The sequence below is a fragment of the Aulonocara stuartgranti genome (genome assembly GCF_965226115.1).
Source record: "Aulonocara stuartgranti genome assembly, chromosome: 15".
NCBI lineage: Eukaryota > Metazoa > Chordata > Actinopteri > Cichliformes > Cichlidae > Aulonocara > Aulonocara stuartgranti.
This window is the reverse complement of record NC_138951.1, coordinates 29,601,035-29,623,113: the sequence shown is the minus strand read 5'-3', so window position 1 is coordinate 29,623,113 and position 22,079 is coordinate 29,601,035. Positions and strand designations below refer to the sequence as shown.

At 40.6% G+C, this 22,079-nt stretch overlaps 1 protein-coding gene and 2 long non-coding RNA genes across 4 annotated transcripts; 2 read left to right on the top strand and 1 right to left on the bottom strand.

Moving 5' to 3' along the window:
* Positions 1-907: 907 nt before the first annotated feature.
* LOC309689742 (uncharacterized protein) lies at positions 908-3,750 on the top strand (the record flags this gene model as incomplete). The annotated part of the gene is made up of 2 exons (XM_082506363.1): positions 908-1,716; positions 2,795-3,750. The coding sequence occupies exon 2, from the start codon at positions 3,043-3,045 to the stop codon at positions 3,748-3,750; it is 708 nt and encodes a 235-aa protein (XP_082362489.1). The 5' UTR covers positions 908-1,716; positions 2,795-3,042.
* A 7,219-nt stretch (positions 3,751-10,969) lies between these two features.
* Positions 10,970-14,835, top strand: LOC309689641. 2 transcript variants are annotated; one of them, XR_014271478.1, is made up of 4 exons: positions 10,970-10,989; positions 13,038-13,648; positions 14,295-14,375; positions 14,550-14,835. It is a non-coding gene; the product is annotated as an uncharacterized lncRNA (long non-coding RNA). The 2 variants fall into 2 exon arrangements; XR_014271479.1 differs by lacking the exon at positions 10,970-10,989 and having other exon boundaries at positions 12,222-13,648.
* Positions 14,836-19,920: 5,085 nt separating this feature from the next.
* LOC309689642 lies at positions 19,921-21,566 on the bottom strand. The gene is made up of 4 exons (XR_014271480.1): positions 21,174-21,566; positions 20,321-20,429; positions 20,077-20,247; positions 19,921-19,997 (listed from the first exon to the last, which is right to left on the bottom strand). It is a non-coding gene; the product is annotated as an uncharacterized lncRNA (long non-coding RNA).
* Between the last annotated feature and the right edge of the window lie 513 nt (positions 21,567-22,079).

The window sequence follows — 22,079 nt, the reverse complement described above, 5'->3', positions numbered from 1 at the left end:
CCGTGATGTCAGGTTTGCACAAGTTAAAATGACAATTTTTGGTGACAGAAAAGACACAGAAAAAAATTTAGAATTTATTAGGAGTAGACAAATCCAGCTGTTGCCTGATACCTTAACTGGCTGGTAGCTGTAATGTCCTATTGAACATGGAGATGTAAGATTAGTATCAAGTGTATCATTTAAACACTGAATAATTACACTCTTACCCAAGAACGTGGATTTGTGCTCTTTACACAAGACATAGCTCTGATTATGACTCATGGGATATATTGATAATATACAACCCAACCAAAACCTGGTTCACAGGTGATAAATAATGTTTTAGTGGTGTTAAGAGGTTAAGGGATTGACCTTTCGAGAGACACCCGGAATGGCTAACCGAAGGTCGGACGGTCCTGATCCCCAAGGACCCCAAGAAGGGACCGGTCCCATCCAACTACCAACCAATAACCTGCCTCAGTACTACATTGAAGCTCCTGTCAGGCATCATATCGGCTAAGATGAACAGGCACATGGGTCAATACATGAGCGGGGCACAGAAAGGGATTGGCAAGAATACCAGAGGCACAAAACACCAGCTACTGGTAGACAGAACAGTCAGCCAAGACTGCAAGACCAGGCTGACCAAACTGTGCACTGCCTGGATTGATTACAAGAAGGCCTATGAGTCAGTGCCCCACAGCTGGATACTGGAATGCCTAGAATTGTACAAGATCAACAGGACACAAAAAGCCTTCATCAGGAACTCAATGGGGATGTGGCGTACAACACTAGAGGCCAACTCCAAGCCCATAGCACAAGTCACCATCAAGTGCGGGATCTACCAAGGAGATGCTCTGTCCCCACTGCTGCTCTGCATAGGCCTGAACCCCCTCAGTGAGATCATTAACAAGACTGCCTACGGATATCGACTACGGAACGGAGCAGTTGTCAGCCACCTCCTGTACATGGATGACATCAAGCTGTATGCCAAGAGTGAACGAGACATCGATTCACTGATCCACACTACCAGGATATACAGCAATGACATCAGGATTTCATTCGGGCTGGAGAAGTGTAGTCTGATGATAACAAAGAGAGGGAAGGTAGTCAGAACTGTGGGGATCGAGCTACGAGAAGGCAAAATTGCAGACATAGAGGTAGGGCTGCTCAATTAATCGAATTTTAATCACAATTACGATCTGGGCTTTCAACGATCATTAAAAATGACTGAGCCGATTATTAGCCCCTTCCTCATGCTTTACTCTCGCGCTGCTCCGTGTGGCAAATCCAGCGCACCTCTCTGCACTTCGAACATGCGTCACAACAATTAAGAGCAGCGGTCCCCAACCCCCGGGCCTTGGACCGGTACCGGTCTGTGAGTCGTTTGGTACCGGGCCGCGAGAGTTGAGGCACAGGTGTGAAATGTATGGTTTTCAGGGTTTTTATCAGTTTTCAGCGTTATTTTGTTATCGTTTTGATTGTTAACTCGGTTTTCCTGGGTCTTTTCACGTGTGTTATGAATAAATCTTTTTTTCTGTACCGGTACTAGTTTTATTTTGTTGCATTTATCCGCAACACCTTAAAGGCCGGTCTGTGAAAATATTGTCGGGCATAAACCAGTCCGTGACGGAAAAAAGGTTGGAGACCGCTGATTAAGAGGACCTGAGGGAAGCTCGGAAAGCTAAGCATAAGTTATTTGGAGAGGAGAGTGACTGCCGTTGGTTGAAAAGAGAGGTAAAAAAAAAACTTCAGTGGTGTTGCACACTATTTTATATTATTTTTTAAAGTCATTATTCATTATTCAATACATTGTTATTGTTAACCCTTTAAGCCGGTCAGAGCAGCACGCTCCGTTTTGTATAACTATTTTTAAATCCCTGTATAACCTGAACCGTGTAAGCTAGCGCAATTTTTTTTTTTGCATATGAAACCAGAGGAGTTGTACTTACATCTCATGCCATCACCTTGTCCTAGGTCACGGTTTCCTTCCACATATAGCTTTGCAAAAATTGCATAAAAAGCGCTTGCAGGAACAAAAATATAATATTAAAGAAACACGTTTTGCCGATCCGATCAGCTGTTCGTAACACTTCCCACAGTGAAACAGACTCAGCGCGAACTATCGCATGTCCGCCATTTCCTGCCCGAAACCGGAAGGGACGTCATTTTCGCGGAAAATGTCGTTTTTTACTTGTAGGCCTTAAAAGCCTATACTGGTGTTTTTATAAGTCATGTTTGACTTTTCTGAATAGTTTCTGGGATGCTTAGAACTCGAATTGCACTGGTGGAAACAGTTTATTTTGCTGCACATGCTGTTTTCGTTGCAAATTTGCATCATAGGATTGTTTTTTTGTTTTTCCTGCAGTATATAAAAATTGGTGTATCTCCAAAATAAAACTATGAAGCCCCTCAAAATAAATTTCCTGTTGTTGTAAACTATTTTTTGCAACTTTTTTGTATTTAAAGTTTTGAGGGATAAACCTCTTAAATTTCTCCAAGTAGAAATATATATATATATATATATAAAAAAAAAGATTTTCAATTTTTTTTGTAGTTTATTGCACTTTTTTGCAATTAATGTAGTTACTATGGACTTAATGCATACATATTATTAAAATATGGGCTATAACAGTTGTATAGCAATTTGAAATGCTCCCACAAATGGCATTACAACATGTAAAAAAATAATATAAGCTCTGGCGGACTTGGTTCTATACTAGGTCTTAAAGGGTTAAATAAATATCGTCAAATAATCGAGATCTCAATTTCAGTGAAAATAATCGTGATTATCATTTTTGCCATAATCGAGCAGCCCTACATAGAGGACACCTGGGGATCCCGCAGGCGAATGGGAACCATGAAGAGGCAGCTAGGAAAGCTGCAACCACCAAGTACCTGCAGAGGGTCAGGCAAGTCCTGAGGAGTCAGCTGAACGGTAAGAACAAGATCCGGGCCATCAACACCTACGCCCTGCCCGTGATCAGGTATTCAGCTGGTATAATAAGTTGGCCAAAGGAGGAGATAGAAGCCACTGACATAAAGACAAGAAAGCGCCTTACTATGCATGGAGGGTTTCACCCCAAGTCCAGCACCCTGAGGCTGTACGGTAAGCGGAAGGAAGGGGCCCGGGGACTGGTGAGTGTCAGCACCACAATCCAGGATGAGACAACGAACATCCAAGAATACATTGGGAAGATGGCCCCAACTGACCGAGTGCTCAGTGAATACCTCAGGCAGCAGAAACCCAAGAAAGAGGAGGGAGACGAGGAACCATCATGGAAGGACAGGCCCCTGCACGGTATGTACCACCGGCAGATAGAGGAGGTGGCTGATATCCAGAAATCCTACCAGTGGCTGGACAAAGCTGGACTTAAAGACAGCACAGAGGCACTAATCATGGCAGCGCAAGAACAAGCTCTGAGTACAAGATCCATAGAGGCTGGGGTCTATCACACCAGGCAAGACCCCAGGTGCAGGCTGTGTAAAGATGCCCCAGAGACAATCCAGCACATAACAGCAGGGTGCAAGATGCTAGCAGGCAAGGCATACATGGAACGCCATAACCAAGTGGGCGGCATAGTATACAGAAACATCTGTGCCGAATACGGCCTGGAAGTTCCGAGGTCAAAATGGGAGATGCCCCCAAGGGTGGTGGAGAATGACCGAGCTAAGATCCTGTGGGACTTCCAGATACAGACGGACAAAATGGTGGTGGCTAACCAACCGGACATAGTGGTGGTAGACAAACAGAAGAAGACTAGAGTCTAGAAATGAATATTGCTGTACTTTTAAATTAAAAGTTTTAGGTTTGAATAAAATGGATTCTGGCCTTGTCTTACCTTTTTTTAACTAAGGATTACATTGGGTTTTGAAGTCTGGATGAATGAGGTTTTATTTAAAATATAATTGATTGTGGTTTGTCAGTGTTAACTTCCACTGTTAATGGAGAATGGTCTTGGTCCAGCCATCTGCTAGAAGCAGATATACCTTGTCTGTTGTCCTCAGGCTGCAGCAGAACCAATTTCTTTATTGGCTCTACTACTCAGATGCAAGGGAGAAGGAAACCAGATAAATGAATTCCTCTCAGCTACAAGCTGATATTAACACTCATGCTATCCTTTGTATCAAGGGCCATGCAAAAAACAATAGAGAGGCAATGAAAGACAGTGACTAAGAAAGTGGGATGTGTTGAGGGAAGACAGATAGGTAAAAGAGACTGTTTCTCAGTTTGCATGTTTGTTTATGTCTTTGATGCTTTGTAAATAAAAGCTAATGGCCAAAATACAACTCCAAAAGAAAAAAACAAGAGTTTAATTGGAATATAAGAAATCACTGAACAGGCAGATGAGTATTGAACTCATGAAGTTATTATATGGAGGAAAAGAGATGCTTATTTGTTTGTTTGTTTTTTTTTGGGGGGGGGGGGGGGGGGGGGTTAAGACATTTTAATATCGGGTATTAAAATCTCTTAAAAAAACCAAAAAAACCAAAAAAGAAAACCAAGCATCAAACCTCTGGAGCTGTCAAGTACATCTACTTCAAATTAACTGAAAACTGCAGTTTCTCAAATGGCCACTTGATTAACCTTATAACCTTTTTTCTTTTTCCTCTTTTAATTAAATTGAAACTCTATCAATTTTGCAAATATTGTCCAATGTTCTGATTCAGGTCATTCACTCCTATGTATTGCCAGCAGAGATGGGCAGTAATGCGTTAAAAGTAATGCGTTACTGTAATCCGATTACCCCTTTCAAGTAACAAGTAAAGTAAGAATAACTATTGCAAAAAAAAAAGTCATTAGATTACTGTTACTTTCCAGTAAGCAGGCTGCGTTACTGCGTTACTAAACGGTGATTTTGTTTGTGAGAGTGTCTCATGGCAATGACGTACAAGTGTGCGACGTCCGTGGTTGCAACAGAGGTGTGTAAGTCAACAATGGATGACAAAAAAGTGACAAAAACATTAGCATCTGCTGTACACTCTGCATGGGAAGAAAACTTTCTACAGCAAAAAATTTACCTTCAAATCTGAGCAAGCACCTAGCACTCTGCCATGGGAATGTGAAATTCACAGAGAAACACTGACATGACCGCTATTGCATCAGGCAAACCTCCACCGGCCCCGCTCCTGCTAAGCAGGTGAAAATAGATTTAAGAGCGACAAAACTTAGTGCTGCTGAATCTTTGATTTGAATTCTTTTGAGTGTAAACACAAAAACTATGCAGAAAATAACATATTAAACAAATTTCTTCCAGTCAGAGAATGTTGCATATAATTTATTTTTTGCTTGATGCAATGTGCATAAAGTTAAAAGATTCAAACTAATAAAACAAGTTTTTAAAAGAGATTTTTTCGTTTAATTCAATTTTATATGATGGATTATGCAGAAAAAACAGAATTGGGCTGAAAGGTCTATTGCTTTATTGTGTATTCAGGTTGTGTATCATGTTTTTAAAAAGTAACAAAGTAATAAAGTAACTAATTACTTTTTAAAATAAGTAATCAGTAAAGTAACGGGATTACTTTCTTGTAAAAGTAGTAAATTGCTATTTTCAAGTAACTTGACCAACACTGATTGTCAGTGAGAGTTATTCCATAAGAAAAACTCTATGTGAAAGGGTTGTCTCAAACAAAGAAGAAAAACCTATTTAGAAATCAGCTCAGAGATAAGTGCCTGGGGGTTTAAGCTGTAAGTCAAAAATTCTATTGAAATCTATCAATACCTCTATTTAAATTACTACAGCACATTCCCTGGCTTTTTAAAATGTTCACACTTATGACAAGCACAATGTAGATGTGTGTTCTTACCTATTTTGTTGACAATAGTATGATCAAACAGTTGGCTTACTTTAATTTTTTTTTTTTTTTAAATAAGGTAAACAGACTGGTTCTTGTATAGCACTTTTCTTGGGGTTGTATCTTGCCCAAGGATATTTAGCATGCAGACTGGAGCAGCCATGCATCACCACCAACCTTCTGATTTGTACATGACCTGCTCTAACTCCTGAGCTACTGAGCTATTGCCACCCCAAAAACTATACCCCTTCAAAAATTCCAGCCTAAAACCCAAAAAGAAACAACTATAGAGAAAGAATAGTTGTAAACCCTCTAGCCAAGATATCATAAAATTCATTAAATATGTGGCTATTAATATCTAATCAAATAAAAAGGGGAAAAAAAGGGAACAATATTTCATTGGCATCAAAGTTTCGATGTGTTGTCAAACTCAAATGATTGGAACAAGTAAAAAGGCAGCAGGTTTATACAAATCTGACACAGTAACAGTCAGCCGCAGGTGATCCGTACTGTATTATTGTGATCTCTGCAGATAGAGAGGAAGACAGATTTGTTTCTCTGTTGGATCAATGGCTAAGCCTCCCATGGCACTCTCTGCCTCATTTATTTTCTCGACTTTGATTTCATTGTTGGAACTGAGTGGAGGGTGTCTCCTTATGAATGCTTGGAGCTCAGCAGTTCCAGCACTCATCCATCTCTGTTGGATTCTTTATTAGTTGTCTTCTTATCTATCTTAGTGAAAATGTCATGATATTGCAGTTTGGCTGTCACAGCACAGCTTCTAAATCCAATCGTACCCTTTAGATTTATTGGGAATCTAGATTACTGTATTGACCTTGTCTATCTCTGGCACAAGGTATAGAAAGGGACTCTCCTTTGTGTAGGTATATTCGTATAGGTCTTTCTATAAAAAAAACCCAACAACAACAACTTTGTGCTACTAGGTGCTATAAATAGGTAAATTGCCATAGCAAAAAAAAGCAAGAAGAATGGCTTTATGGAAATAGAAATTTGGTGGCAACCCCTTTCTATCATGCTGCTAGTCTTTTGAGTTTAGTGAAAAACCATTTTTGACTAAGTGTCTGTCACTGTAATGTAAAGTACTCAGGACACAAACTGGAAAGACTACTGACTTATGGGACCTCATTTTTATACAGGGAGTGCAGAATTATTAGGCAAATGAGTATTTTGTCCACATCATCCTCTTCATGCATGTTGTCTTACTCCAAGCTGTATAGGCTCGAAAGCCTACTACCAATTAAGCATATTAGGTGATGTGCATCTCTGTAATGAGAAGGGGTGTGGTCTAATGACATCAACACCCTATATCAGGTGTGCATAATTATTAGGCAACGTCCTTTCCTTTGGCAAAATGGGTCAAAAGAAGGACTTGACAAGCTCAGAAAAGTCAAAGATAGTGAGATATCTTGCAGAGGGATGCAGCAGTCTCAAAATTGCAAAGCTTCTGAAGCGTGATCAACAGGTGTGCAAGAAGCGTGTGGAAAAACCAAGGCGCAAAATAACTGCCCATGAACTGAGAAAAGTCAAGCGTGCAGCTGCCAAGATGCCACTTGCCACCAGTTTGGCCATATTTCAGAGCTGCAACATCACTGGAGTGCCCAAAAGCACAAGGTGTGCAATACTCAGAGACATGGCCAAGGTAAGAAAGGCTGAAAGACGACCACCACTGAACAAGACACACAAGCTGAAACGTCAAGATTGGGCCAAGAAATATCTCAAGACTGATTTTTCTAAGGTTTTATGGACTGATGAAATGAGAGTGAGTCTTGATGGGCCAGATGGATGGGCCCGTGGCTGGATTGGTAAAGGGCAGAGAGCTCCAGTCCGACTCAGACGCCAGCAAGGAGGAGGTGGAGTACTGGTTTGGGCTGGTATCATCAAAGATGAGCTTGTGGGGCCTTTTTGGGTGGAGGATGGAGTCAAGCTCAACTCCCAGTCCTACTGCCAGTTTCTGGAAGACACCTTCTTCAAGCAGTGGTACAGGAAGAAGTCTGCATCCTTCAAGAAAAACATGATTTTCATGCAGGACAATGCTCCACCACACGCGTCCAAGTACTCCACAGCGTGGCTGGCAAGAAAGGGTATAAAAGAAGAAAAACTAATGACATGGCCTCCTTGTTCACCTGATCTGAACCCCATTGAGAACCTGTGGTCCATCATCAAATGTGAGATTTACAAGGAGGGAAAACAGTACACCTCTCTGAACAGTGTCTGGGAGGCTGTGGTTGCTGCTGCACGCAATGTTGATGGTGAACAGATCAAAACACTGACAGAATCCATGGATGTTTGTTTTTGTTTTGTTTTTGAATGTCAGAAATGTATATTTGTGAATGTGGAGATATTATATTGGTTTCACTGGTAAAAATAAATAATTGTAATGGGTATATATTTGTTTATTGTTAAGTTGCCTAATAATTATGCACAGTAATAGTCACCTGCACACACAGATATCCCCCTAAAATAGCTAAAACTAAAAACAAACTAAAAACTACTTCCAAAAACATTCAGCTTTGATATTAATGAGTTTTTTGGGTTCAATGAGAACATGGTTGTTGTTCAATAATAAAATTATTCCTCAAAAATACAACTTGCCTAATAATTCTGCACTCCCTGTATATTCCTAGGAAAATGGAAAATAGGTGCAGTGAATTATTGAAATGTATCTGCAAACATACATTGAAGTCAAAGGTCAGTCAAAAACTGTGTCTGTACAATTCTAACAAGCTAGAAAGTCACAATTTGGTATGACCTCTTCTAAGCTCCTTTGGACTCTGGTTGGCTGCCTTTTCTATCCAAGTGTTCTCTTTCTGCATTGTGCCATGCTGAAAAATGAAAGCAGTGCCAATCACATGCCTCTCAGATGGTATTGAATGGTGGAACAAAATCTAACGATACAATTCTGCCTTCATAATTCCATCAAGTTTGACAAAATCCCCAACACCGCTGGCTGAAATGTAACCCCAGACCACGATAGAGCTTCCACCATGTTTTGCAGATGGCTGCAGACACTTACTGTTGTAGCCGTCTCCTGAAATACTCATAACATACATTTATGAGTAGCAAAAATACATTTGAGGCAAAAATTTCAAATGTTTCTGTCACACAGTGGAAATTTGTATTTATCTTGTATATTGTTTTATTCTGATTTTTAGTGTTTATTTATGAGTGTTGTTTTATTTGCATGGTTTTATTCTGTTTCTATTGCATGGTTTTTAGTGTTTTATGTGACATGGTTTTTATCCACTGTGGACTGGCTGCACATGGGACAAATTAGCTGATAGGGACCACCTGCTGAGGCAGGGGTGTGTCCAGAGGTGGCCTATCAGCTGTGTAAAGACCTTTTAAAAACAGGCTAGCTGAGCACTGAAGAGAGAGGCCCCAGACTGGAAGGTTAATGCGAGATGGCCAGTGTGATGCGGTGACCAAGTCCTGACCTCATGGAACGGCAACAGTAAGAGACAACGCGTGTGATTGGCAGCAGGGCAGAGGTTTACCTGCATTTGTGAGTAGGGTCTCTACTGTTGTTTACTGGGTGCAGTTGGATTGGGGGAGGGTCACCATGGCCATGAGCCAGGGCCGCTTCTGGGACCATTGTTCTGGCAGAACGCAAGCCGGGCTGGGAAGTGATGGGCCAGCGGAAGGACAAGAAGATGGGTGGCTCTTTCTTGTCTGCCGAAGACGGGGCTGGCGTGGACTCTGCTCTAAAGGAGGAATTCCTGGCCTGCGGATGGACCCATAATGAACATGTGGCCTAATTATAGTAGGGGGGGGTTAGTGAATGTAGAAAATGGTAGTTTTACGGGTTTTAGAATTGTTTTTAGTAGAGAGCAAACATTTTATTACGTACATTTTAAGGGTGTTTTATTTGTGCTCCCTGGCCTAGTAATAAACTGTTTCTGATCAGACCTGCTTCCTTTCTGTGCCCGTGGTATCTGACTCGCTTGCTCCCCCTTGTATTTTAAAGAATCTTTCTTTTTAGCGTGACATTCTGGCGCGACCGCTTTAGTGTCCGCCACGCGTTACATTTCCATATTTCAAAGCTGCTGTAGCTCTTCCTTAAGAATGGTTTCTTCATAGCCACCCTTCCACTATTTCTGATGAGGTTTCAGTGAAGAGTAGATGATACTTTTTCATAGATTCAAGTAAAGAAACTGGAACAAATGTATTTTTGTAACAAGCAGCTTTGTTTAACTAAGTTTAACTAAGTGCTTTGTTTTTCACTAACCTTTATGTTACGTGTAGAGACAACACTGCTTAATCCCTAAAGTTAGGTACATTTTTATGCTTGAATAATTCAGAGGTCAGTGTAGCTGAAGTGTCTTAACAAATAAAACATTCATCTGAAAATGGGCTCGTACAAAGAGTAAAAAAGGAATTGATGTCCAAAGCAAACCTTTAAAATACCCTCGGAATTCCTGGAGAACTATTGCTCAAGACCACTTTAAAAACTTAAATGAAGATCTAAAGAACTGGTTGGGATTCCAAACTTTTGCATAGTACTCTATAGCAAACTTTTCTCTCAGTTATCTTGGCTGTGTCAGGTTGATTAACAAGATCTATCTACAATATCCATTCTAACTTTAGAAAGTGACATCTTCGAGGAAGACTCTTTAACCTTTTATGAATGACTACAAAGGATGATTGTAATTATGTATGTCCTCATCACTGCACATTATGTAAGCGCTACCTCCCAGCTGTCCCACACAAGGTCATTGCGTGGGATTAAGCTTTAGCCACCAAAGACATTACAGCAGGCCTCACTATGGACAAACAAAATATGCTGGATGGAACACATGCAAAGTATTTTAAAGAGGACCTATGATATGTTTTCCACCTTCACATGCTACACTGATGCTCATATTAAAAATGCCTACAGTTTTTTAAAAATTAGGTCAGTGTATTTACATGTATTCCCTGTGAGCCAAAACCTTTGGTTTCTGGCAGCTCGAACACTTGGTGATCATCTCTGGCACACAGCTCTGGCTGTGAGCTCAGCAGTCCCACCCACCTGCTCTGTCTGAGTCAGAAAGTTTGTTGACCATTTTGAAGCTGAGTACTTAGCAAGGTTTGGAAGCTGACCAATAATACTCTTGCTTGTGAAATATAAAACTAGACTGAGTCTTTTTTTATATCATCAACAGCAAAAGCCACTTGTTTACACCATGCACCAGAGAAGTCTTCAGTTAACAGGTAAGCTGGATTTTTATCTAGGCTAATGCTAAAAGACGGGCTGTTCCTTATATAAAGGGCATGGTTTAGGAATGTTGGGGAGTCTGCTTTAGCAGACTGAAATACATTAGCTACATTCTAATGTATTTCAATCAGTGTTTTTTTTTTTTTTTTTTTTTTTTTTTTTTTCAAATTGAGCACCAATCTTCACTGACCCTCTATAGTCTCTGGTTGGCCCATCATTGCTAATCTGTGTCTTGTATCAAAATACAGACAAACTGAATTGAGAATACAGTTTTAATGAAAATAATTAATATATTAACAATGTACCTAAGCTAGGCTGCTCATTTTCATTCTTCTTCTCATTCTTCTTCTCATTCTTTGTGTGTGTGTGTGTGTGTGTGTGTGTGTGTGTGTGTGTAAAATTTTGATCTAAGTGGCATAAGTGAGATACTATATGTTCACAGCTTGTACAGACTAAAATTTTGCTCACTAGTACCTGAATCATGCTGCCACTGTTGGCTAAATTTAAATCAATAAAATAATACATATGAAAAGGGCCAGTTTACACCAGTCTTCTACTATGACTGAATTATTATGATGATAACAAATTGCCTCCAGTAGCAATAATTAGCTTACTACATTAATAATTTTCTATAAAGGAAATAAGGTAATATTGGGTTGCATAGGTGAGTTAGCTAGGTTTCTGCTAGCAGCCAAAACAGATGAGCATCGCTATCTTTCTTCAACTGAAACTGAAACATTTCTAAAGAGCTAGAACTAAGCTGAGACTTAACTAATAAGAATGATCAAGCCTGTAAGTCGAAAAATAATTATGTAACCACAGGGGAATTCATTTATTGTTTGCTTCATTAAAATAAAAATAATAAATGAATAAAATAAAATGAGGCATACCATTCAGGGCAATGTTCCCTCTAATTTTTCATTTGTCTGAGCGAACACCCAAACTCCCTGAGTGGTTCCTTGGACCACTGTGAGCAACAGCAGACGTGTGCACTGTGGCCACGCCAGCATCGAATCCATCCAAGTTACATGGTTTATTAAAATAATCAAATTACAGCATTTACATTTATGTTAGACTACTTTTAATTAACTGCTTTAGCCCACTTACAATTAAAAAAATATATATATATTGTTCATGACCTTTGTAATATGCTAACCCTATTGGAAGTAAAAATAACTTGAACTCCAGTTTTGAAAACACAACTTTCTCTTTCTTTTTTCTTTTTTATAAATCTCTGACTTGTATTGTGAGTATGAGTCTGTGGTCTGGGAGAGAGCTCTGTAACTCTGTCTGCAAAACACAATATATAATGACCAATGTTGGGCAATTAATTATATAGTTACTTCTTCAAAAAAGTAACTGAGTTTAGCAAACAACAACGTTTTTTGCAGCTGTTTACCTAAAAATGCAGCCAAGGCGTTTTTTTAAATAAACATTTAAAACTAACAATCAGGTGTTCTGCATCAAATTTGATGCCACTCCAAAAATAATTTCTGGCCACTATGAGATAAAGGAGAACATCACAAGCCTGATACCTGCAGGCCTGACAACAGGACACGTATCACTCCTGTAACACCTGTAGCACTCAGTACATGCTTCGAAGTTTGTACGTACTATTACGTTTTTAAGTGTTTTGGAGTTTTTACATGTTTTGGAGTTTGTGTGTGCTTTGTCTCTAGGGGCCACCGTAAATATACTTTTATTTATTCACTCCACATAAAATGTAATAAATAAATCATATATTACAAAAACCAACTATTCACAGTTCAACTTTTAACTATTTAAATTTTCAGCTTTTTCCTTTTACAAATTTAAAGTGAAACAACACAAAACACTGCAAACCACAACACAATTAAATATAAATTAAAATATGAAAACAAAAAGAACATGCATATTCTCTGTCATATGGGACAGCATGAATAAACCTTCTGAATCCTTTATCATCCGCAACTTAAAATAGTTGTGGATGATCTCTGTACCTTTCTAATGTGACGTTGTTGTCCCTGGCTCTCTTTATCTGTCTCTCTCTCCCGCTCTGTTCCAGTGCTACTGCGAGTGTAACTACCGCCCCTCCCCCCTCTTCCCAGCGCAAAGCACAAGGCTCGCTTGCGGAGTGAAGCAGAAAAAAAGTGCGAGAGAGAGGGTGAGAAAGAACAAAAAACAAAACCCACAGCTCGTGATAAGGAGCCGGCTCTAACGGTGTGTTCACACCGAACGCGATGGACGCGAATAGAGCGTCAGGTTTACATGTAAAGTCAATGGAAAGGCGCGATGACACGCGATTGCAGGTCCCGCGAAAATTCGGAAGCAGATTTGCGTCTGGTGCGTTTGACGCACGAATAAAACCACGCGCGTGAGTTTTTGTGTTGCATTTTGTGCATATGCGCGTTTCGCGTCTACCGCTCGAGTTGGAAAAATCTGAACTCCAGCGTCAAATCGCGCCGCGACAACCAATCAGGAGCCTGGTGACGTGGCTGTGACCTAGGTCAAAGGGGAAGATCCAGCCAAAGCCCTTCATACTTCAATGGAGGGGAAGGCTAATCAATGCGGTAGCAAACAGCCCGGAGCTGTACGACACCAGCTGCTTTCTGTATCGAGACAGGAATATAAAGGACCGAGCTTGGAGGAAGATATGTGAAGAGATTGGGCAACCTGGTAAGTTCATTCATTTCTCTTTTGAAAGTTTTTACTGACCCGGGGAAGCCGCACAAAAGCTAGCAAGCCACCGCTATTTTCCCACTGACGTACAAATACCGTTCTGCTTTTATCCATGTTGTCATTTAGGAATATATTTTATTGTTTATTAATAAACAGCACACAGTGGTCCCGCTCATGCTTCGCTTTTTCGCTGATTTGTTATTGCACAGTACAGCATTGCATTCTGCAGCCTGATTGACAAATCTCCTTCGTGTCGTGTCTCCTGCGCTTGCCAAATTTATCATGTTTGGTTTTGATAGCCATCACGTCCAATAGAAAAAAAAGCACAAAAACACCCATAACTATGACCCTCATTCGGAAATAGACACCTGCACTGCGAGGGAAAAAGGCGAGGGAAAGTGGCGGGCAGATGAAGACAAAACGCGGCATAATAATACTTTTACGTTTTGCAATCTACAAAGGTTTGCACTTTGAGAATCAATTGTGAGAACTGTGACCAATGTTCATGTGTGTGGGGAAAAAAGTGTATAAAGTGCGTGGCGAGGGGCTAGTTATTCTGAGAACCCCTGCAATAAATGAGGAACCACTGTCTACTCTATGATTATTATATTCAACCTGTTAACATTTAATACTGTATTGATAGAACCAACTGATTCTGCAGCAGAGCATCCCCTGTTGCTTCTCCTGGCTCCCCAGTCCCTGAGCTCCTGCTGCTGCACCACAGGTATGTAATTGTAGCATCAGCAGTACAGCAAGCACTGATAGCTTTTTACTCGGTGGGATCCCCTTGTGATCACCTTTACTAAATGTCTACAACCAATCTGATTATATCCTGCTTGGTTTTTTTCGATGTTGAAATGAAAATCTAGTAGCAGCCTTCTCATTTCTTTGTGTTTAGTGCTGTTTTACGGGCCCACAGAGGAGGACAGCTCTGAGGCAGATGAGGGACGGGTCCCAGGACGGTCCATCTGCGCTGGAGCTGGCCATCCTGGAGTCCCTGAAGAGGCCACACCAGTCTCCAATGGAGCATTTCCTCCTCAGCCTTGTTCCTGCTCTGGAGAGCAGCTGGGTCCTTTTTATTCCTGTCTCTCTGTAAATACTTATATTTTATATATTTATGTTTAATGTTTTCTGTTTGAGAATTTTAATATTATTTAAAATAAATTTTTATAATGACTAATGTCTCAGTTCTACTACACAGCAAATGTTAGCACACATGTAGAATTTATTTCATATTGTACTAATGACAAATATACTAATACAGTGGGATGCAAAAGTTTGGGCAACATTGTTAATAGCCATCATTTTCCTGTATAAATCGTTATTACAATAAAAAAGACGGTTAAATATATCATACAGGAGACACACAGTGATATTTGAGAAGTGAAAAGAAGTTCACTGGATTTACAGAAAGTGTGCAATAATTGTTTAAACAAAATCAAGCAGGTGCATAAATTTGGGCACCACAAAAAAAGAAATGGAATAAATATTTAGTGTACATCAATGTGTGTGTCTCCTATATGATATATGCGGTTCCTCTGGGCGTGCTTCCCATCCAGAGCTCCACAGCAGAGAGGGAAGTTCCAGCGCTCCTGGAATCCCTCTGTGATGGACCGCCAGTCTTCAGTTGAAGGCACAGCCATGAAATCGTCCACTAGACAGTCCCAGATGGCCATCACTACCTGGGGGATGATCTGGCTCACCGTGGACACACCAACTCGAAAACTGAACGCGATGGTCCTGAAGGAGTCCCCGGTGGCAAGGAACCTGGACAAAATTGTTCAAAATTAGTATTATGTGTACTGCAGTTACAAAATACATTATTCAAATTCCAAAATACTTTTGTAATGTCTGATTTAAATCACAAAACTTAAATCTTACATAAAACATTTTGTAATTATAAGGATAATTTAAAAAATGTATATTAGATAATATCTAAAACAGTTGTGTTTTGTTTTAACTTTAACATATCATAATTTGGTTGGTAGCAACTTTTACAACTACAGTGTGAAAATCACTCATAATTCCTAAACATGTCAATCAGGTAGGAATGAAGTAAGACATTAATAGAAATAACGAGCTGTAGCCCTTTCCTTGCTTAAATCATTAATATTTTTGAAAAATTAATCTGTGATAAGACAGCTTATTAAGATAGAACCATGTAACTAAAGATGAACCATACTGTTCAGTTTTATCTAACTCTCAGTTTTAATAAAGGCTGGTGACCCCTGTTATAGAGTCTGACAGCTGCAGGGATTATATACAAATATTCAACTATACCAGAATTAAACCAGGTCTAAATAAAAAGGAGTGAGTATCACTACAAAGGTTAACTCAGTGGTCCTAATGCTACAGTTTGATATCAGCAAACACCGAGCGCATACATTGATGTGACACCACAGCCATGCTATCATCGCAAACACTGATAACAGCATAAATCGAATTAAATCTGGACTTGATGAGACCTTCTGAGTATCACTAGAAACATTATAAAGAGTCGTCTCCGTACCACAGTTTTCTATCAGTAAACACCGAGAGCATTCACTGTTAGCAGTGTATAAATGGATGGTTTAGCATATTAGCACAGGTATCAATAAAGGACTACCGTATTAAATACTTTTACTAACCTCAGGCAGACAGACAGGCGCTCTGCAGGTGGGATTGAGCGCCTGCTGGGACCGACGAGGGAAAGCAGGTCCTCAAACTGGCCGACGGTGATATCGCTGGAATCGGCCGTCATCCAGGCGCAGCTCCTGGAGCAAATGGTGAAACTCACCAAACTGCTCACGCCTCTGGACGACCTGATGGACCCAGGTACGGCAAGGACGTCTTTTACGCCGCTGCTCTGCTCTCCACAGTACATAGAGAAGGGAGACTCTCTCTTCAAGCGCTAGCTTGACAGCCGCCATCTTGCAAAGATACCGGTCTGGCACAACTTCCTCCCACATTCCTCCCACATTTCCGGTTCACGCGCGGCGATGGATTTTTCTTGGACACGCGTTGAGACGCGAATGTGCACGCGTCAAATTAGTGGCGTTTTGTTCGCGTCCATCGCGTTCGGTGTGAACACACCGTAAGAGCCATTTCGTTCGCGACTGACACATCACTAGTGGCTATAGCAGCGCTTCCACAGATTCAGTAACATTAGCAAGTGGTGGAGGCCAGCAGGTGGATGAGGGAAAGGGGAGGCAGGAGGAGGAGAGACCCGAGGTGGCCTCCAGTCCGAGTGTCAGGTGAACTGAATTTCAGGTAAGAAGTTATGACCTGCAGTCTATCTGGGTCAGATATAAACCAAGTTTAGGTGTAGTTTATTTTCGTTATGCTGACTTTTTCGTACTGGTACTAACTAGCATGACGGAGTTTCTATAGAGCTGGGTGGGTGCTATGATGTTACTGATCTTGAACTTTATTTTGTTCATAAGGTTATTTATTAGAGTTGCCAACTCTAATAAATAACCTTAAAAATCCCCAAAAAAACGGAATCATCTGGTATTCAGAGAAAATATTACATGTTTCATATTGAGGTGAAAAGGAATGCAGTTTGTCCCTTACTTCAGCTAAAATGAAAAAGACGCAAAGCTGGAGTTATTCTGTGTCTTTGCTACACAGCTGCCTCTTCTTCTCTCATTCTCTCCCCCTCCCTCTCCTGTTTCTACTTCAATCATGAAACAGATTAATGATCAGCTGATCGGCTTTTCTGTCGCAAGTCCCATCTCTCTTGTTTGTTTATCGCCCACTTTGCGCCAGAAAGAAGAAACCAACGGAGGTCGCGTTAAACAACAGCAGCACGTTTAAGATTGATCAGCTGTTGTTAGAATGTATTTAATATTATTATTAGCATGAGTCCATCACTCAGAGAAACAATGATCTGCTGTTTTTGAAGTCTGCCACAATCAGTGGGACAGATATACATACGGCCAAAAAGAAGAGATGTTTTTTATGTATGTCTGTGAAGGTTCTCAGTCATCCAGGTCATCGTAGTCAAAGGAGCTTGCAAATAAAAGCGTCTGGACTTCTTTAAGTTGCTTGAAGACGTTTCACCTCTCATCCAAGAAGCTTCTTCAGTTCTAAGGTCAAATGGTGGAGAGTCCCAGATATAAACCTAGTGGGTGTAACCCCCCACAGAGGGACAAAAGGACCCCCTGATTTTTATGTATGCATAGATTTTTTATTTATTCATCTGTTGTCATCGGTGTATATAGATTTATTTGTTAATCACACGCTGCACTGCCATGCTACTCTGTCTTTTCACTTCCATTTCTGTGTTTGCACACGTGCAGTGTGAGAGGCTGCGTTGACACCATCACGAGGGCAACAGGATTTCAAACAGGTTTGATTTTCTTGCGACCATATGATTGATGATCGGGAGCTGGTTGTGAGGTGTTATTCGCTTCTCGTTACCCCATGTATACTACAGGATGCACAACACACGATTAAAGCGAAACTCGGGCCAATCCCCAAAATGGTCGCACGACTGAAAAATCGGCTCAAAATGGGCCAAAAATCACACAGTATATGCCCAGCTTATATGCAAACCTAATGACCAACTACAGCTGTGCTTGGCATCAAGGTTTTGTCCACCAATTACTAAGTCATAAAATACTGATTTCACTCAATGACATGCCAATCAATGTATTACTTTTATTTAATGTGTTTTGGTGGGGTTTTCCAGATTTTTGTTGAGCTGTCTCTCTCCTTTTAAATGAAACTACCATAAGAATGAGAGACTGTTCATTTCTTTGTAAGTGAACAAACTTACAGATTCTTTTAAATTCCACAACTGATCAAACAATAATTTCCTCCACTGTATCCCAACAGGTATGGGGCGAGATGCAAGGTATATAGAAGGCATTCAAATACTTTCAAATTTTAGCAAATTCATTCTTTTCTCTCAACATTCTTTTTCTTTCCACACTTTTTGCAGCGAGAGCCTTTCAAATCTGACCGGTCGATATTATTCAAACAACAGCAAGATTGCAAAGAAGAACCCGGATCCCTTCCTTCCAAATCCTGCACTACATGTGTTTCATTTAATAATACAATGAAATGATCTGATTTTCAGACCGGTGATTTAAAATACAATACTACAATGTACAGTAGTGCAGAGCTTCACAGGAAGAGAGCCTTGAAGTGTTCAAAGTCAGGTAAAAACATTATCAGGGAAGCTTTAATTACACCTGGCACTCCTGACCCGCTCTATTTGGATTCTGACTCTTTATTTGTACGTACCTGAAAGAATTAATACCTATGACTGCTACTATGAAGGTGGCTATAGCTCAGGTGGTAGAGCAGGTCACCTACTAACCAGAAGGTTGGTGGTTTGCTCTTCGTCTGCTCTAGTCTGCATGACAAATAGCCTTGGGCATAGAGCTGGGCGATAGAACGATAACGATATGTATAGCGAAATAACTTTTTCTCGATAGAAAAATGTAACTATTGCGATAGGCCTCACCGCTCTTGTCCTCTTAAAAAAAAAAGAAGAACAGCCAATCCAAATTAACTAGCGCAGAGCCAAACCAATCACAGCTGCAGCGTCACGTCACGTGACTTGTTACGTACAGCACAAGTGCCACACATGTGTATTTGTTTGGGAAGCAGCCAGCCACCGTGCAGCCCGGGTAATGGAGGAAATGAGTGTATGAGAGCATGACCGAAGGTTACCAAAGAGAAAACAGATGATGGTTCCAATGCCGGAGAGATTGTCGAACGGAAGAGCCATAGAAGTTCTGTAGTGTGAAGGTATTTCGGCTATTTCAAGTCTGACAAAAAACAGAGTAGCGTGCACTGTAAATTGTGCCGAAAGCAAGTCTGGAAATACAATAAAGCGGTGCATGCTCAATCTCTGACTGGAAGCGCTAATTCGTTATTCGGCTTTTGTCAGACTAAAGTAACTGTTAAGACTGTTTGAAAATCTAAGCTATACAACAAGGAGAGATTGAGAATTTCCTTTTAGTTCTCAGTTTATTTGATATTGACAAAAGTTAGTCAATTTTGTCCGTTCTTCTGTAAAACAAACTAAGATTTATTTTTAGAATTAATATTTTGTTTCTAAGTGGAATTGACACAATTTAGTAGTCTGTTTTGTTTGTTCTTGTCACGGCTCAACGGCACGAGGGAACAGGGATGGACACAGGTGCAGAAACCAACCCGGAAGCGAGGTGACAGAAAACAAACGATTTATTTCCGCCCACAGGTAAACAAAGGTGAAACACATAGCGACGCCACCACACTAGTGGCGCGTAGGATTCGTCGGTGATAATGAGGGCGACCTAGACACCTCTAGGAGACGGCTGAACAGCGGGGACAGCGGGGAGGTAGAAACAGGACTAGGTAGGGGCCGGGGGCACTGGAACAAGAGGAGATCACGATCAGAGGGATCCAGCAGACAACCAATAATCCTCCGCAGTTGAATTGATTTGCCTTACTTGGTTTCAGATGGAGGGGACAGGTGGAGCGGAAAACCCGGAAGTGGTCGAGGCGTGGGGAGGCAGGCAGGTGAGCGGTGGGCCGGCAGGCCACGTTGTGTAAGCAGCTGGCGGCCCAGGTCCAGGAGGACGGGAGCGAGGGGAACAAGATCTCCACTCCGGGTGCTATCGCTGAGGACAAGAAAAGACAGGTGAGTCATCACACGGCGTTAAGACAAGGTTTAGGATGCTCCACTGAACTAACATGGGAATAGCAGATACTCAGGCGATGAGTGGTTGAGAGCGCAGGTCTGATATACCGCTGGCACGATTGCTCACAGGTGGTCAGCCAGGGAGGGGCAACCGGACTCCGCCTAAAGGAGGAGGAGCCGCTGTATGAGACCTGCAGGTGCCCAACCAGACCATGACAGTTCTATTTTGAAACTTAAACGCTTTAGCGGCTGCCTTTTGTGTAGTTTACAATATTTGCCTTTATTTATTGGGAAAAGTCTCATGTTCCTTAAGTACATCTGCCCTGTTGAACTTATTATGGAAAATAAAAATTTTAATCAAAACAAGCTGCTGATTATTTCACATTTTACTTGTGAGCAACGGCACATTTAAATCTTACAAATATAGTTATTTGGCTTATATCGTGATATATATCATTATTGCCTGAAATAAAAAAACATATCGTGATATGAAAAAATCTTATATCGCCCAGGTCTACTTGGGCATGATACCAACCCCGTGTTACTCTCTGATGCATCCATTGGTGTGTGAATGTTAGTTTGGAAGCACATGTTCATAGCCTGTACATACTTATAGTCACAGATGGGCAGTAACGCGTTACTGTAATCTGATTACTTTTTTCAAGTAACGAGTAAAGTAAGGGATTACTATTGCAAAATCGGTAATTAGATTACCGTTACTTTCCCGTAGAGACGCTGCGTTACTGCGTTAATAAAACCGTGATTTTTTTGCGAGAATGTCTCATGACAGTGACGTAAGCGAGTGCGCCGTTGGTGACAACAGCTGTGTGCAGATCAACAATGGATCATATATCGATTGTGGGAGAGAGTATGAGCGTGCAGCGTTTAAAGCGTGGAAGTACTGACCTTATTTTGAGTTTGATTCCATAAAAAGTGACAAAAACATTAGCGTCCGTTGTGCGTGGGAAGAAAACTTTTTACAGCAAAAAAACCCCCTAAACTTCCAAGCAAGCACCGAGTGCGCAACGACGTAATGGGAAATTCACAGAGAAACTCGCAGATTCTTCAACTGACCGCAGCACACCTGCACCAGGGTAAACCTCCGCCTACCCCAGTCCTGCTTTACAGGTGAAAATAAAGCAACAGGACCGCTGAGTCTTTGACTTTATTTATTTTTTGCTGTGTTTTACTTGCATCTATTTGAAAGAGTGAGTGTAAGCACAAAAAATATTTTATTTTATGTGCTGGAATGTGCAGAAAATAGGTTTAAATGTTAAACTAATTTATTCAAGTCAGAGAATGTTGCATATAATTACATTTTTGCTTGATGCATAAAGTTGAAAGATTAAAACTGATAAAACAAGTTTAAAAAAGAGACTTTTCCATTTGATTACATTTTGTATGATGGATTATGCAGAAAAAGTAGAATTGGGCTGAAAGATCTAACGCTTTATCACCTCTTCAGGTTGTAAATCGTGTTTTTAAAAAGTAACTAAGTAATTAATTACTTTTGAAAATAAGTAATCAGTAAAGTAACGGGATTGCTTTTTTCAAGTAACCTGACCAACACTGCTTATAGTTATAGAATATTCATAACATACCTTCATATCATGTACATTATAACATACCATAATAGACCCATTTCTGTAATATACTTACATATCTATATTATTGCTAATATATTTGTAATATATCTATATCATGGCTAAAGCACGTCTGGATGGATGCAAACTGCATTTTGTTGACTTTGTACCTGTGACATGTGCAATGACAATAAAGTTGAATTCTATTCTAATTCTATTCTGTTCTCAG